This window comes from Diplotaxodon limnothrissa, linkage group LG3, assembly GCF_057381915.1.
Source record: "Diplotaxodon limnothrissa isolate DT_005_m linkage group LG3, D_limnothrissa_male_GT1.1, whole genome shotgun sequence".
NCBI classification, from domain to species: Eukaryota; Metazoa; Chordata; class Actinopteri; order Cichliformes; family Cichlidae; genus Diplotaxodon; species Diplotaxodon limnothrissa.
This window is the reverse complement of record NC_140598.1, coordinates 57,390,786-57,408,637: the sequence shown is the minus strand read 5'-3', so window position 1 is coordinate 57,408,637 and position 17,852 is coordinate 57,390,786. Positions and strand designations below refer to the sequence as shown.

At 41.8% G+C, this 17,852-nt stretch overlaps 1 protein-coding gene across 2 annotated transcripts; it reads left to right on the top strand.

Annotated features, from left to right (window-relative positions):
- Positions 1-280: 280 nt before the first annotated feature.
- synpo2a (synaptopodin 2a) lies at positions 281-16,353 on the top strand. Of its 2 annotated transcripts, XM_085349632.1 has the most exons (4): positions 281-438; positions 7,541-7,692; positions 8,857-9,536; positions 11,420-16,353. In XM_085349632.1, exons 1-4 carry the CDS (start codon positions 331-333, stop codon positions 15,157-15,159), a joined length of 4,680 nt encoding a protein of 1,559 aa, XP_085205758.1. In that variant the 5' UTR covers positions 281-330; the 3' UTR covers positions 15,160-16,353. The 2 variants fall into 2 exon arrangements, 1 of the variants encoding a protein (XP_085205758.1); XR_014905443.1 differs by lacking the exons at positions 281-438; positions 7,541-7,692; positions 8,857-9,536 and adding an exon at positions 9,989-10,177 and having other exon boundaries at positions 11,420-11,483.
- Positions 16,354-17,852: the final 1,499 nt, after the last annotated feature.

Genomic DNA, 17,852 nt, shown 5'->3' with positions numbered 1-17,852 from the left:
TTATTATAATATAATTCATTGTCTTCGTCTTTGCTGTCTCTAAATCATAAAAGTACCCCTCACCTCACTTGCCCAAAATCTCCCTTTGAATAAGATGTTCAGGGATGTTGGTGAAGTAGTGATAGTTACACCCACCACCAGTTGCGTTTAACGCCGGCAGGCGGGTCCGTGCGCAGTGACGTTTCCAAAACGGGCTGGACTCTGAGGACAGATGATGGGGGTTATAGGCTACAGCGGTGCGGTGGATGTGGTTTTTCGTTAAGTGCTGCTGGCCCGGCTGACAGCTCCATGAGCGCGCCGTGGAAGTTTGGCTGAGGAGCTGCGCGCAGCATGGGCACCGGGGATTACATCTGCGTAACGCTGCGTGGTGGTGCGCCCTGGGGATTCACCCTGCAAGAGGGAGAAGGGGACACCTACAGACCTCTTCTAGTTTCCCAGGTATGTATGCGAGCGTGCGTGGGAGGATGTTTTAATACCACTTGAGCAGGGTCATGCCTGTCTAATCTAATGCTAGTGAGACTGCAACGATGGATAAACAGCCTAATGAAAGTTTGTGGACATGTTGTTGTTGAGATCCTGGAAAAGTTTCTGTTTCTTCAGAGTCACGACAGTTTTTTTTTAAGGTGAGAAATTCAGCAGGAAAACAGAAAAAAACAGAAAAACAGAGACTTTAAAAAGTCTGAAATTTGATGGGAGAGAGCTGTCTGCCGCTGCATTTTTGTGCGCGTTGGCTGTGTTTTGGTGAGAGATTCCTCGGCACCCTTATATGGTCAAGGCCACGACAGAGTGTGAAGCTCAGGGCAGTATGATCTGTTTTCAGTCACAAAGACTTTTTAAGCAAGAAAGCAAGTCCAGTAACCAGACTGAAGAGTGAAGGTATATGTGCATAACACCAAGGTGTTACGTTTTAGTATGAACAAAAAACAAGTGCGGCTAAAACTAAGAGGTTATCATGCAAATATCCCTTTCAAAAAGAATTCAAATAAGAGATAGAGAGGAGGACAGGCAAATTTGAAGTTTTGCTGTAAGAACGATTCAGCTGCGTGACATTTGTTTAGCCTGATAATAAGGTAATAAACCTTAGAGGTGCGGGGTTTTATCTGCTTAGAGGTAACTGCTGATGTAGCCACTTTCTGATGAGACGCAGAGGCCATTTTTTAACATACTGTAATGTAAATGTACACAGACAGATAATATATGTTGTACTCTTTAGGTTATTTCCTATTATTTGCTCGTCCGTCCATCACACGTTCTCATTTTGCAGCCAGTGATAATGGAAACCAGTTTAAAGCTTATTATGATACTTAAATTAGTATCATAATTAATTAGTCACTTTTAACAGCTTTACATATTATGCAAGTGTGGACAGCGTTGCATACAACAACTCACTCAAAAAAATTAATAATACAGTAAAAGCCATTGTACCAGCCAACTTAGTTTACTGCCTTCAAACGTTCAAATAAACAAGTAGATGGATGGAAAAATGAAAGTTTAAGCTTAAGTGGAGCTTTTTTACTCTTTACCATAACCATAAATGAGCATCTTTGTGAGTGTAAGGATCACTGAAAGGCTGGATCACCTTAAACCAATCTGCCTTAAAGACATGGGATAGTGTTGCACACACTGTGATGCACAGTATTTGTGAAACCAGGTGCCGTTACCTTGACCAGCTGCTTAAGCTCTATATATGGTCTGTATGTTCCAAAGTGCTCAAGCTGCACACATTCCCCATCAACTTGTCAACAGAGTGCATGTAAAAATAAAATTTAAAAAAAACCATTCTTAAGCCACATTCCTGCGACATCGAAGCGCCACCGGGAGAAAGTTTTGGAGAATCCAAAAACCTCAGCAGATCATTTTCATGACAGATGTTTAGCATGTCTCCAACAAGTGAAGCCACATCTGTAAAGTTGCTTTCTGTCCTTTATATGATTAGTCTGATTAAATAGTATAGTGACACTTTTTCCTATGAAATGCCCCCCTCACGCAGGCCTGACACTCAGTGTCTGCCTAATGTCAGAATAAAAGCATCAGCAAAAGCACCTGAAGACAAATATCTCCTGTGGGCAATAAACAACTCTTAAATCTTGTTAGCTTTGAGTGAGAGAAATACCCCATAAAGTTTAGTAGACTGTATTGAGAAAAAAATTGCAAATATTGCACATAAGCTACTATATCCCCTCTCACAACTCTAAGCCAAAAACAGCACTTAACGTGAGGTAAAGCAAGCAAAGCTATTTATAAAGTTGCTCTCCCTTCGATGCCTCCTGAAGCTTTAATTTTCTCGTGAAACTGTGCTGCCTAATTTCAGACATAAATGTGCTTTTTAAAGCATCCTTGCACCCAAAGTGTTCCCGTGTGTTAACAAACGGGTGCTGTGAATACATTGCGTTCAAGTATGGGCCTATTAATGTGAAGTAGCTACATATGCCCCAGTTTGGGACATCTGGGGTTGTGTGTGGGGGGGTTCAGTTCCAGTCTGCCTCATCTGGAAGACATAACTCTAAACATACCTTTAAACTTTTCTTGTGAGTGAGCCAAGTCTGTTAGTCAGAAGTTACAAAAAGAGAAACAAACATACCGAGACCGTGACAAATGCTCTCGAGCTAGAGGCTCTCCCACGTCTGATAAAAAAATGTGTGTTTTTTAATGCTTCTGCTGAATGTCGTGGACACCGTGTTTTGTTTCCTGGGGGAAAGTGATTGTTCAGTGTACTGACAAGCGACACAGAGTAAGGCGCTCTGTATCCCCTCTTAAAAGGTTCTGTCCATATAAGGGTGCTTGTATTTTTCTTCTTATTTGGAGTCCTGGCTTGAGTACAAAGTTGATGAGGTCACTTTATTTTTTTAAAGCTGCAGGAGCACGCTCAGTACAAAGCCGTGTCAAATTCACTAACACGCACCGAGGTGAAAAAGCTGCGTTTGCTCTGTGATGCAGAATGCATTCATATTAAACAGATATTCCAATACAAAAAATATAAAAATTAAAGAGAGTTTAAATCCCACCAGCCTGATCAGGAGACTTTTTGGCCTAATTACTAAGGTATTCCATCTCTGTATGTGAAATGTCAACATGCATCAGATCAGTTAAGGAGCACGCAGTGATAACTGTGATCTTCATGAAAGACTTTTAAAAGTTTGCACGAGTTTATTCTTACATACATGAACTAATCTGTTAGTCTGTTAAAGTATAAAAACTTTTATGAGTTGTTCTTTTGCCTTTTACAGAGCAAAGACGGCTTTTGTTGCTGATGCTTCGGCCCTAATAGTGCGCCACAGGAACCTCGTTAAGCTGCCAAGAAATGAGCCAATGAGCCGTTTCTTCAGTCATTCACTGCTGTTTTCCCAGACTAAGCAGAGTGATTCACAGCTCAGTCACTTATCTGAGTTTGGGCATTGTGTTGTGCAACAAGCCATCTCATTTCCAATCCTGGGAGAAAGCAGTGACCTTACGCGATGGCTGGCCGGGCTTGTTTTCCTCTTTTCTGTTTCACATCATCTAAACAAATGAGGGCCAGTGCTCAAACAGCTTTGTATTTGCGGCATTCCTGCTCTTCGTCAACCCCCCAAAGTGTGTGGTGTTTAATTTGTGACAGAAAAAAAATATTCTTGGATGTTGCAATACTGTTTTTCTTGCTTTCTTCTAAAGTCGCTTTTATTGTGAAAGAGGTGATGTTTGTGTCAGAGTCCAGCTATTCCCCTCACATCAGTGCAAATGTGAGGGCAATATTAAAATAGCTGATTGTGCAATTGCGTGTGATGTTTGGAGTGGTGCACAGATATAGGTGGCGTGATGGTGCAGTGGTTAGGATTGTTGCTTTAGACCTTTTGGACCTTTCTGCGTGGAGTTTGCATGTCCTCCCCGTGTCTGCGTTGGTCCTCTTTGACTTCCTCCGACAGTCTGAAGGCATGCATAAGAATGAGTGTCTGCTTCTCAGCTGGGATAGGATAGGAAGAGACTCCTGCAACCTTCAACTGGTTGAGTTATAGATGATGGATGAATTAAATGTTGCTGTTCTTGGATAAATCATTTATTTATTTATTTATTTTTAGTTTAATCTGAGTTTAAGGCTTATTTTACTGAGCAGGGCATTACTATGCACACACTGAAAAAGTGAACTTTCTGGGATTTACAGCCAAGGAATTCGATTAAAAAAAATAAAGTGAAACTGTATTTCATCTATTTTGTGCCCACAGGACATCTTTAAGAATTATTTGAATTTTTGGAAAGCTGTTCAAAAAAGACATTAGGCAGTTTTTGGGAACTGATGTCATTCCAGATCCATTACTCCATACATTAGTCATACATCCAGATGATGTAACAAATGGAAAACTGTCGGGAATTCTGCTACTGATTGCAAATAAAACCCAATTACAGCTAAAAGCCATCTTTATTATAGAAAAAAATACTGCAGACTACTATTTGTAGAGAAGCGTCTACCAGTGACACAAACAATAACAGATTTATAGCTAGATCTTAAATGGGGGCTTAATTATTCTTTGCAAGAAAAAACATCAAAGCCAGAAATGAAGAATAATGATTTATGAATATTATAAGTTTAAAAAAAAAAAAAAAAGTAATCTTCTTCCACATGTATGTATAATAAGTAATCTATATTCTATTTCAGTGCCTTCATTGGTGTGTTATGGCTTGGCATGCATGCACATGACAAAAAAACAAATGTATCTCCCCTCAAGACACATACAGCTCAAATGAAAGGAAATACAGTTATAATAAGAAATGATGCAAATTTAGAGGAAAGCTAAACTCTTGATAGCATAAATAACCTAACACAAAACAAGGGGAACATACAGGAGGGTCAAATATAAATCTTCCAGCATGGATTTAGTGCTAAATGTGAAACACCTGGAAAATATCTGCCTGTAATCTAAAAACAATAATTGCTCAAAGCTGTGAAAGGCAGGAACCACACGGAGGTAGGCAGAGACATCACCCGTTCCTGTATTTCCTGTGATTTTCTGTTAGGTTTAATGCACTTAAATAGCTCATTTGAAAAGTGGTTACCCAGACATTGTTACAGCCCCACATTAAAATAGTTATGTGGCCAATTATTTTGACAAGTTCCTCTCCATTTGAAGAAACCTACACAGCATTTATCTGCTATCCTCTCAAGGGCACTTAGTGCATATCTGAGGCTTTTCTTTGTAAGCTGTGTGGTAAACATTGGCGGACTGTGTATTTTTGAGTTGTGAGGAGAGACAACGACAAATCTTTCCCCTCCTTTTTTGGAGTGTGGACCGTTGCTGTGGCATCCCAGAAGTAACCGTCCTCCCTGTAGCGAGGTGCGAGTCCCAAAGGGACGGACACATTGGCTGCCATATAGGGCTTGTTTTGTTCGCTGTTTGCTCCGAAAAACTGGAGCGAGGATGGAAAGTTACCATCTCTATAATGGAACACCTGAAAGATATTTGTATGTATAACAAAGTAGGATCATTCTTGCATTATATTTAAATATAAGCAATGGGCAAAAGTAATGACATCCAAAGAAGAAAGACTACAACTGGTTTCATTGGGGAAAGTTTTAATAGCAAATATGTGAAATCAAAAATGGTGTACAAAGTAAAGGCAGGCTTTTTTGACTTTTGATTCCTTTCTATATTATGAAATCTCACTCAGAGGTTTTTCGCTTCCCCCCATCAGCTGTACAATGTGTGTGCATCTCCATCTAGTGATGAAGTTGTTTCACTGCAGCTATGCAGAACTGCCTCATTTGCAGTATGAAAGTCACAAAGTTTCAGGACACTTTTGTAAAGCATTGTTATTCTAAGACCAGAGGTATCAAACATATGGCCCGGGGGCCAGAACTGGCCTGGTAAAGTCTCCAATCTGGCCCACTGGACAGCTTTGGAAAATGAGTACATAGATCTTTACCTGTATTTTCAGGTTTTCCAACTTTTCTTACTACACCAAAGTAATTAAGTTATAGATAAACGATGACAAACTGTTGTTTTTTTACTATGTTTTTCACCAGCATTTGTTAATTAATGAAAACTTTATATTTTAGAATTACAGGATATTGAACAATGTCCTGGGCAATGAACTATCAGAACTTTTTTTTGTAATTTTACCCATTTATCAAGTTTCACTGGTCCACTCTGACCCACTTAAGATCAAAGCTGGCAGTATGTGGTACACAATGTAAAACGACTTTGACATTTTAGATGTTGCACAGCTTTATGTATTTTCATCCTAATAACACAGCATAGTGATTGTAAATAAGAGATTTTGGGGTTGATTTCCCACTAACGGGGTGGCTGCAGCTCAGGAAATAGAGCAGATTCTCTATTAATTGGAAAGTTGGTGGTTTGATAAATATCCTTGGGCAAGTTACAAATCCCCAAGTTGGTCTCTGATGCATCAATCCGAGTGTGAATGTTAGATAGAAAAGCACCACAGAAAAAAAAAGGCTTGTGTGAATGAGACATGTTGTACAAGTGCTCAGGTAGAGCAGCTTGTCAGGAGATCATTTAAATCATTCAGCAGAGAGACATTCTGTAACAGTAGAAAATCATGGTGCCTTCCCTGTGTATTGATTTTGATGCCAGTATAAAGTTCTCTAAATCAATCCCTCAGGAAAATTAGCCAAAGACGCTTATTAAAAGCATAACTTTATCACTACCAGGGTTTATTTTTTTTATGGCATGTGGTCTTTAATCTAGAACTGACGAAGATAAAGCGTAAAGAAAAAGGAATCAACATTTTCAAAGATATCTGAGAAACCTTCCTAAAGCTTTGTAATTGGGATACTGGCAAAATATCTTAACATAACTCCTGAAACCAAATCCTCTAATAGCATAGTACTACAGTAATAATTTATCCCCTTAGCTGTATGAGTGGCCTTTTGTGCTGAATTTATGAGGTATTTCTCCTTATTAAATCCTCTTATTAATGAACCATTTTATAGGCTCCAGGAACCAATTAGAAGAAAATGAAACCATCAGTCATTAGTCTAACTGTGTAAAGAGGTGCCCTTTAAATGGCTCTGCCCAGAGCTCGACTACAGCAATAATATGCAGCAGCACAGTCAAGATTCAAGGTAGAATTAATAGTTTTATTACTGAACACCTAGCCTATGTCAGTGTTTGTACATTTTGGTGCCAAATGTACATTACGTTAAGTTAAATTACGCTGCCGGCATGCTCTCTTCAGATCTCTAAAATGTTAACGGTCCAGTCTGAATTCCTCTGCACACTTTGGCTGGCTTGATCTTCACACTGGCTTTTACTGGACGTCCATTTTCACCTCGTGTTACGTGAAAAAGAGTTTTCTTATCTGATTTCCCAGAAAAAATATGAACTTGTGAAACTGATTTCTGCTTTTTGACAGGTAATATTTCAAACATGACAACCGAGATTCGTGAATCTTAAACAGCAGATCTCACTCTTGGCAGGCCTTTATCTCATGTTATCCTTCTATTGCCTGATGCTGCACCCCGCTACGCTGTTTGTGAAGAAGTTACACATCAAACTGTGTTTTTTTTTTTTTCCTTTCTTTTCTGACTCCCAAATGTCTTCTGCAGGTAGAGGAGGGTGGTCGTGCCTCCCTGGCTGGAGTACAGGATGGAGATGAGGTGGTGTCAATCAACGGGGAGCCGTGTGCTGACCTCACCCTTTTACAAGCGTTTGCGCTAATCGACACATCAATCGACTGTCTGCAGCTGCTAGTCAGAAGGTAATGCAGCATGCCAGCCGCTGAACTGAGATCATATGAGACATGTGCGAAGCCTAGAAAACCCCGAGTTTCAGAAAACAAAGGCACAGGACCGTATTCATAGGATAACATGTAATAATGTGAAGTAGTAAAACACAAAATAATGTAGGTTTATCAGTTACACCGCAGAGCCTTTGCATTGTGACAACTGAGCCATGCAAACTGTAAGTCCTTGGTGACCACAGCAGCAGGGAAAACTGATCGTTCCACTGTTTTATTAGCATTTAGATAGCATGTAGCTTTATGACATGTGGCCTTTTTGCATACTTGAATGAACCCCTGTTTCTGTGATCATATCCAGCCACGTCTGCGTGTGTTGTAGCCTGTGCCTCGACCATGCTGAACCTACCAAGTGGCTTTGCCAAGGTGTTGCAGATTTGTGTGTCTGATTGGCATGCAGCTGCTCAGCCATTACTCAACTGGCAGTGCCAGTCTGTTTATCAGAGTGACATGTCCTCAGATAATCCCGCTTTCTCTTTAACAGGCCTTGACTGCTTGTTGTGTAGCTGCTTTAAAGGGAGATTCCGAGCAGATCGTCTCAACTTTGCTGTTTGACAGAAGTTGATTACATTTGGAGACAAGAGCTGGTCTTTAACGGCTAATTGACTTGAGCACAGTTGCTGTCATGCATAATGACGTTAGTTTATGCTGCTCCAAACTGACCTTGAAAGTCGAAATTAGGCAGATCGGTGTCTGAACGTAATTATTTTCCACTTCGGTGCCCTGACCTTTTCGATTCACTTTCTACATCGAGATTAAATCTCCTTGATTGCTTTGACAACTTCAGCAGAACAACGAGGGCTTCAATCCAGTGCTGAAATGCCTGCTTCTGTCGAGTGAACACCCCTGCATCTTGCTTAGAGGTGTAAATTGGGTGGGTTTTAGTCTATTTAGAGATTTAATTAAAACACGGGTCTAAAAGAAATCTGTCCAAGTTTTGACATTACTGGAAAACAGGAAGTGTACATTTCAAACTGTAGAAGAGGAAAAAATGTAACCAATAACATTTATCAATAAGTAATTGTTTTCATGTCTTCCCCCAAGTTCAGTTCATTTTAATAATGAAAAGAAAAAACACATTTACTCCGTCACTCATTGTTTATCTCGCCTTCTTCTTTTCTAAAGATACCACTCCATCACCACTGAAGACTATGAATCGGATGAAATGCACTGCAGTGAGAGGGCCTCTGCGGGTGAGACTTTAGAGAGCACCACCCTTCACATCTTCCCCCCAAAGCAAACATCCCAAATCCCAAATCCTGAATCCCCGGATGAGACCTACAGCAAAGAGTTTAATATCAACACAGAGTTTTCCAAGGAAGGCCAGCTGCTTTGCACTCAGCTACATATCCCCTCATCTAAGGAAGAAGATGATAAAGTACAGCGGTGCTTCTCACCCGGGGACATGGTGGAGCTCCAGGTGTCCCTGTCTGAGCAAACCTTGGATGATGTGGGCTGCGCCTCGCTCGGAAGTGCTCGTGGGATTGATGGGGACCTCTCAAACCGGGAGGGTGTGGAGGCTGTTCATATCACCAATGCCGCCACCGCATCGCGCTCCGTCAGGGAGCCGCTAAGCCATCATGGAGTGGTTCTCAACTCCCCTTTAATGCTGGGGCAGGTGGAGGTCATTTTGGAGGCATCGGGAGTAGGGAGGGGCCTCCAGAGTGGAGGTGGCACTCGGGTAAGGGAAACAGTTGGTTCTCAAAGTGAAGGAGAAGAAGAGGACTGCAGTCCTGCAGAAGAGCAGGAGTCTGATTCTGAAGGAGTTCAACACAAACCCAACAAGCATCGGGCTAGGCATGCCAGTAAGTATATTTGGACTGGTTCCACCTGCACCAGTATTACCTTCGTGTGCATTCTTTCTGTGTGTGTGAGTGGGGATAACTGTCTTTTCTTTAAGAGGGGTAATCTTCAGCACTAAATTACATTTGTCAACATGTGTGCATTCCAAAGCCTGATGTCCAGTGTGTGTACGCCTCAAAATAGTCTCTCACTGCAACTGCAAGGGGGGTGGGGTGCTCATTCCTTTGAAAGGAAGGAGATGCATCCGGATCTAACCTGAATTATCTCAGAACCAAAGTTATAGTATTGCGGGTCGATCGAGCTTCTAACAAAGTCTTATCATATAAGAATTCACTATCACAAGAGAAAGATACAAAAAGAATGGATTGTATGTATGGGGGGGAGCATCTGCACCCTATAAAACATTAAAACCATCCATTTAAAGAGAGGCAATGGTGAATATGGATACCGGGGCGTTCCTCTGAGCTGTGTAGAAGACATAAATATAACCCCAGCACGCTGACGATGCCTGCAGAAGTGGCCCTTTGACAGACACCAGCATGTGCTCCCCCAGACCCGTTACCTGATCCTTTCAAACTGAGTGCTTTAACTAAACTCAAAAAGTGAGTCTGTCGCTCACTCCCGCTGTCTCCTCCACCTTCAGGTTAGTCTTGCAAGAATATAAAAAAGTAAGCCCGCTGGTGTTATTGTGCGATTGCATTCGGCGCACATTCTCCGTGACTGTCGGATTGGACGAAATGTGATTTCAGAAGAAAACATTTTATTTTATTTTTTTTCTTTCAAGTAGACTGCGTGCCAACACACACAGAAGGATTGGTAAAGACGTTGCTGTCCTGGTGAATTTATTGCATGCATGCTAAAATAATCTTTCTTGCTTCCTATTCTTGGCTACTTTACAGGGTTGGATGAGTGATTGAGTGTACAAATGGGAATATTAGACATGGGTCGGAGAATTTCATTATTGCTTTATGGGCCAGTGTATTATGTTCAAGGGAATGAGCTCATTTGAATGATAAAATCACAGCTGGATAGTATGTAAGTATGTAAATGTAATGTGTGGACTGAGAAAATATGTAATGTATCATTTTTTTTGAGTGAATGAATCTGTAAATAGCTCAGTTTACAGTCTATTTGCTGAGTGTTTGGATCAGTTCAACCACAGAGCAAGCTGTATTATTAGTTTACTGTTATTTCTGTATCTGCTTTAGCTGTAAATGCTGGATGAGGTTAATATCAAAGTAACGTTACAAGATGAAACTGCTTCGTGGCTTGCTTATTTTAACCTCCTAAGACCCGAACTCTTCCACGGCATGCATTTTTAATTTCTCTTTGATATTTGGGCATATTGGGGCCAGATGAACGTAAAAACAAAGAATTACCAGATTTATTTTTTTTACCTTATTTTTGTTTTTATGAAAAATAAGAGCCACATATACGGATATTTGTTTAAAATTTTGATAGAACAGTAGCAGTATAATGTCCTCGTAAGTGGATATCAGGCCCATGTAGAGCAAAATTGAGTATTTTGGTCTAAATAACCCAAAATGTGATGTCCACATATGTGGACGCCAGGTCCTAGGAGGTTAAAGGTGAATTGTATCTTCTGTCTCCACATAACTTCTCCAGGCAGCTTTGATGAGAGCAAAACTAAACAGCATTTGATATAAAAATATTAACTACAGTCACGTGTTTAGTGCAGTTTGTAAAGCCTCTTTAAAGTCTCTTGTTCAAAATCTTTACGAACTGTTTATTTTTTTAAGTAAATTCAGATGAACAGATTAAATGTTTTTATGATTGTAATTCTTTAAGGTTTTAGTACCATTAAATTGGATTCATTTTGGCCATTTTTTAAACACAACTGTCTCTCTTTTCCTTCTCTGTTAAGGGCTCAGGCGCAACGAGAGCATTTCAGAGAAACAGCTAAAGGAAGCCAAGTCCAAATGTAAACGAATTGCCCTTCTTCTTACGGCTGCTCCAACCAACCCCAATAACAAGGGGCTGTTGATGTTCAAGAAGCATCGTCAGAGAGCTAAGAAATTCACGCTCGTGAGCTACGGCACAGGAGAAGACGAGCCAGAGTACAGCGACGAGGAGTACGAGGAAAATCCAGACAGCAGACAAGAAACCTCTGCTCCACAATTTATCCTTGTGGCCCCAAACGACTCTGACATAGATAAGCCTTTTCTCACTAGCACCCACAGTGGCAAAAGTGTGCTAACTTTTACCTTGGACAAGGGTCTTCTTGAAATCGAAAGGAATTTGAAGAACCAAGCAGAGATGGAATCTTTGCCTGAAACCAAAGGCAAGGGTGCGCTGATGTTTGCCCAGCGTCGCCAGAGGATGGATGAGATTTCTGCCGAACACGAGGAGCTTAGGCGCCAAGGGATCCCCGTTGAAGCAGTGCAAGAGGCTAAAAATAAAATAGTGGAGCATTCCTACATGCAGTCGGCTGCAGAAGGCCGCAGTTACATGGATGTAAACGTGCACCAGCAAACCCAGCAACAGTACCAGCAGTTTCAAGAGCAACAGTACTATGAGCAACAGCAGAACTACCAACAACAACAACAATATCAGCAACAATATCAGCAGCAATATCAGCAACAGCAATATGAGCAAAGTCACTATCAGCAACAGCAAATGTATCACCAGCAGCAAGAATATCATCAGGAGCAACAAAAAATGCAGCAGTATTCAGCAACTGTCAATGGCACTGTCCAACATCAAACAAATGAAATGCAGAGCTCTTTCAGCAATCGTACTGCAAAGCCTTTCTCAGCAGACAACATGGCGGCCACCCCTTATTCTCACGCAATGAGTGGGACCAATCAAGATTCTGTGAGTCAAGGAGAGCAGATTGCTTCCCGTGATGAGCGCATTTCTACTCCTGCAATCAGGACGGGACTTTTGTTGGATTCAAGGAAAAAGAATGCAGCCAAGCCTATGTTCACATTTAAGGAAGCCCCAAAAGTATCCCCAAACCCAGCATTGCTGAACCTCCTAAACAAAGGTGATAAAAAGCCCGGGTTTGAATCAGGACCTGAGGATGATTATCTTAGTCTTGGAGCCGAGGCTTGTAATTTTCTTCAGTCTCAGCGAGTCAAACACAAGATTCCTCCACCAGTTGCCCCAAAGCCTGTGATCAATCCCACATCACCTCCTTGGTCCTCACAGATAGAAGCAACCAACCAGGAGATGCCTCAGTGTGCTGAAAATAGTCTATCCACACCTGCTGCAGCCCCCACCGCAGAGACTACTCCTGCTCCAGAACTAGAGCCAACCCCTGCACCTGCCCCTGAGTCTTATCCCCCTGCTGCACCCCAGGAGAATCCTGGCAGTACCAACAAAGAGGAACAGCACACATGGCCGCTCCCAGAACCCGAATCTCAACAACAGCCCACACAAGCTGTAGCTCAAGAGGCAAATGGTCATATGAATTCTACGCTGCAGTCTGAGTCGTCTGCTGTGACTACCTGGGGTGCAGCTCAAACACAAATGCAACAACAGTTATCTTCAAGTTCTTGGCATTCAGCTCAAGTGCAGCCCTCAGAACCACCTCCAAGACAGTCCTCACCTCACCCACCTTGGGTATCACATCAGCCTACTCAGAACCAGGCACAGCAACCTCCCACAAGTACTTGGACCCCTCAAATTCAGCAGTCCTGGACGCAGCCTCCAGAGCAATCACAAGCCCAAGCACATGTTCAGCCATCCTGGGCCCAGTCACGAGAGCAACCTCAGTCTCAGCCGCAGGTTCACCCACCTTGGGCACACTCTACTGAGCAGCCACATCTACAGAAAATGCAGCCCAACTGGAGTCAAGCCCAAGAACAAATGCAGCCACAACAACAGCACCAATGGACACAGCCATCACAAACAGACTCTCAACATCAACCACCATGGATGCAACAACCTCATAAAAAATCCCAAGCACAAACTCCTTGGGTTCAAGGGGTACAACCAGAATCCCAGCCACAACCACCATGGGTTCAGCAAGCACAACATCAGGCTCCTCCACAATTATGGCCACAGACTGAAGCACCAGGTCAGTCTCAACCACCTTGGGTATCAGCTCAACCACAACAGCAACAGCTACCTTCAGTGAATGCATGGGCCCCATCACAAACTCAACCCCAAGCTCAGCCACCCTGGATCCAAGTCGCTCAACCACAACCTCAAGCACAGCCTCAAGCCAATTTAAATCCATGGGCGCCAGTACCTGCCCAGACTCAGTCTCAGCCTCCATGGGCTCAACACCCCCCAGAGCACGGTCAACACCACATAAGTTCTTGGACTCAAGAGCAGGATCAGGCCCACCATCAGTCTCCATGGGCTCAACCTGTTCCAGCCCAGCCAGCACCACAGCCAAAGTGGCAACAGCCTACATCAAAGAGTCCACCACAACCACCAATAAACACATGGCAACCAGCTCAGACACAGCCTCAGACACCTGTGAATGCCTGGACTCCACAATCACAGCAAAAACCTGTGAATATTTCCACACTGACAGTGAACACTCGCCCCTCTCCAAAACCTTGGCAACCACCACAAAATGTTCCACAAAGCCGATCCCCTCCTACTCCGCCACAGCGAATGCACTCTTTCACTATTGGTCAAAGAGTTTCATCGCCCATCAACCCAATGGCCACTGTCTTAAACCCATCATCCCAGGGTTCAGCATTTGAGATGCCAGCTGTTAAAGGAAAAGGAGCTGATATGTTTGCAAAGAGGCAGTCTCGAATGGAGAAGTATATCGTGGACTCTGAGACGGTGGAAGCAAATAAGGCAAGCAGGTCAACATCACCAGCAGCTTCCTTACCGAATGAGTGGAAATACACTCCCAATGTACGTGCTCCACCTACACGTGCATATAACCCTATTCAATCACCTTTTTATCCCCCAGCAGCAACAAAGCAACCCCCTTCAAGTAGCCCCTCAACCAAAGCAAAGAAAAAAGACAAAGCGAAACAGATGCCTGCTCCTAAACCTCTTAATGTAATAGATGTCATGAAACATCAACCCTATCAACTAAATTCCTCACTCTTTATCTATGGTCCAGCAGCAGAGGCCACCAAGCCTTCCGCACCTAAGACCAGCTGTTCGCCTCCTAATCCACCTGATGATAACCAACCAATCAGATATGAGCAAATGCCCCTGGTCCAGCCTGCTGGACCATTTGGTGCCCCATACCCCCAACAAACCTATGAGATGCCAATGCAGCCTGTGATGCACGATAGCCAGTATCAGCAGATCCAACCAAATGTTTATCCCCCCTCTAATCCTTATCAGCAACCTCCTAGTTGTCCATACCAGCAAGTATATAACCAACAGTATCAACAACCTGCTCCACCTGCTTATCATCCCCAAGCCCCTCAGTCTCCAAACTCTCCCTACCAACACTCGGTACAAGCTGGTTACCAGCCAGCCAATAGCCCTCCCTATCTGGCAGCTCCTTCAGTGCCCTACCAGCCACAGCCTCTTAGTAGCTATATTGCTCCCAGTTTCCCTGTGGCTGCTAGGCCTGAGTCTGCATCTGGTGGTAACCCTGGAGTGGCTCCCAAGCCTAAGTTTACAGCTAATAAGAGTTCAGCTCAGGTGTGGAAGCCTGCAGCAGTTGATAAAGAGTGATTCTTGTAGAATCATGACTTATTTGACGTCTGCTTGAATTAAAGGTTTTGTGCCCCGCCACATGGACTATTTTCCTTACCAGCTCTATTTATTGTCATAGTGCAGAACCTACTAGTCTAAAAGTTCATGGAGCTAATGAAAAAAGGAATATCTATAAAATTAAGAATATAAGGATAGACTTACATCCTATTTTAACAGAATTTTAGTATATCTTATCAGACGCAGCATAGTCATAATAATTGCAAACATATTTTATTAGGCAAAAGTAATAAATGTAAATTCATTACATTTTATGCAAAAGAATTGTGTGATTAATAAGAATGTAGGGGAGCCTAATGCTCAGTGTGAAGTGAAAGAAAAGGGTGCGAGAAAAAGATTCAGTGGAACTGGATAAGTCAAGACAGGTTGATGTTTTTAAAGGGGAAAATGATAAATGTTCTTAATATTACAAATTATTACATTTTAAAAAGACCAAAAAAAGTTTTTAAGCAAATACTAAAAGTATTTGTATGTGGGTAAGTGAAAAGGATGGGGCCTGTAGCCTGTAATAATATCAAGCAGAAGGCTTAATGTGTAACGTCAGATGTTGAGTACGGAGATTATGTAACAGCAGTGGGATTTTAGGCTATTCTAGGCCAAATAACACGGCAGACAGACTTGTGACAACTAACACTGTTTTCCTTAAACATAAAATGTGCTATACTTCTTTTTTCCCCAGTACTTTCCCCAATTCCTTTTTGGTAGGACCTACTTAAGTGTGTTGGGTTTTATTTAAAGCTCTCTACCAGCTGTTGCGTCATGTTAGACACTATATTTAAAGTCCCTCATGAGACAAGATTCTGAGGTCCAGAGAGTAGGCTTAAATTTCAACTTAAGCCAGTGAAAGCTACCAACTTCCAGACTGCCATAGTATTTTTCCTGATAAGAGACAGTTATGTAATGTCTATCACTCATAGATTTACCCATTATGTATCTGTTCCTTGTTTTGATATGTGAACAGATGATACATGATCTAGAAAGGAAGAGTTATTGAAAGGATAACCAGCCTGGTAATGCTCACAAGTTGATTTTTGGTACAGGGTCGCTTCTTTGGTTCTCTGTGTTCTTTTCTTTTTGTGTCTGTGTGTTTCTCTTCATAGTGCACTTTCTGTATGATTCACTGCAGTGCCATTAAACTGTCTTTTATCTTTGTTTGGTTTCCTTTTCTTTTGTCCTCTGAACATGCTTTTAGGGTTTCTTCTATTTTTAGTCTCTTTGCTGTTGTCTTGCTGAATTTCACCACTTCTCCACTTTCACTATAAATACTGTCCTTATTGACCTTGTCAACAAAAAGAAAAATCTGTCACAAATTAGTCCGTACCACAGCATCTGGTGGTTCCATTTTCAAGAGTTATCAGCAAGGTGCACCTAATTATCCAAATCACCTCCTTTTTGTAAAAAATAAAATAAAATAAAGAAAGAGAGAGTTTAGAAACTTGAGATGCACATTCCTGCAGAATGACCATGTGATGATGCATTTACGAAGAGTATTATTAGAGCTGTGACTTCACCGGATAATTATGGTCAAGTGAGTGAGCACAGCTGAAATATATATCCATGTTGCATCATGGATTTTGAAAAAGAGCAGATATATGTTGAATGAAAGTATTAGTATCATTTCATAATCTTAGTTAGCGGATTTTACCGACTATTTCTGAAGGGAATTGATCCCCATGCCGATTCATTTATCTTCAATCTGCAATCAAAAGACAATAAAAGAGAGACAGCAAATGTTTACTCTTGCTTTAGAGCCCACACATTAATGCCCCGTAGTGCTAATACACCAAGCTTTGACACCTTTTGCTTCATATTATTTCTGTTTTAATAAGAAAAATACAAGATAAATATTGTATTTATGCCCTAAATCAAACCTTAGCCAAACCATAAATCAGGATGTAACATTCCTGCATTTAAAGACTGTTTTGAACATCTGTCTTAAAATGTAAGGAGCCCAGCTGTTACGCTCGTTTTCTGAGCATGTTAAATCTGGCAGAAATGGCACATAGAAGGACATAAACCATGTGCAAATGGGCTATCGGTCTCCTTCAGCAAAGTAAAAATATGACCTACTGATCTGTTCATATATTCTTGTGCCCAGGACCCCCACTCCTGTGGGCATTTTAAGCCTACCGCATACCTGAGCAGCAGAGACTTTATTCCCCTTGACTGATTTAGCATTTATCTCTGCACGCTCTTCTTCTCTCTTCTTAAATTTGTGCCATATTTTATCAGCTGACAGTGCACATCACTCACCAGATGATGGCAGCACTGGCTTTTCTGCTTATCCACCATACATAACAGGAGGCATTGGATGAGATTATGTGCAGTATAGCTGTGTTTTCACCCCACATAACCCTCTGCAGCACCGGTATCCTGGGGATATTATTGGTATTGGGCATTTAGCATTTCCATCTCGTTATTCTTTCAAACTGTTGCTGTTTAGCAAACTATATTAAGTGGAAATGAGCCGAATGTGGCTTATACTTCCAGAAGGTTATGCACTTTCATGTGCCAGTTGCTCTGATTAATAAGCGGGACAATGTGTTTAGACAAATGCTAGTGCAGTTTAATTCACTGGCTGCAGTATGACATGTCCTAGAACTCTTTTACACACATACACATACCCCCTGTGAATAAGAGAGTGACTGATCTTC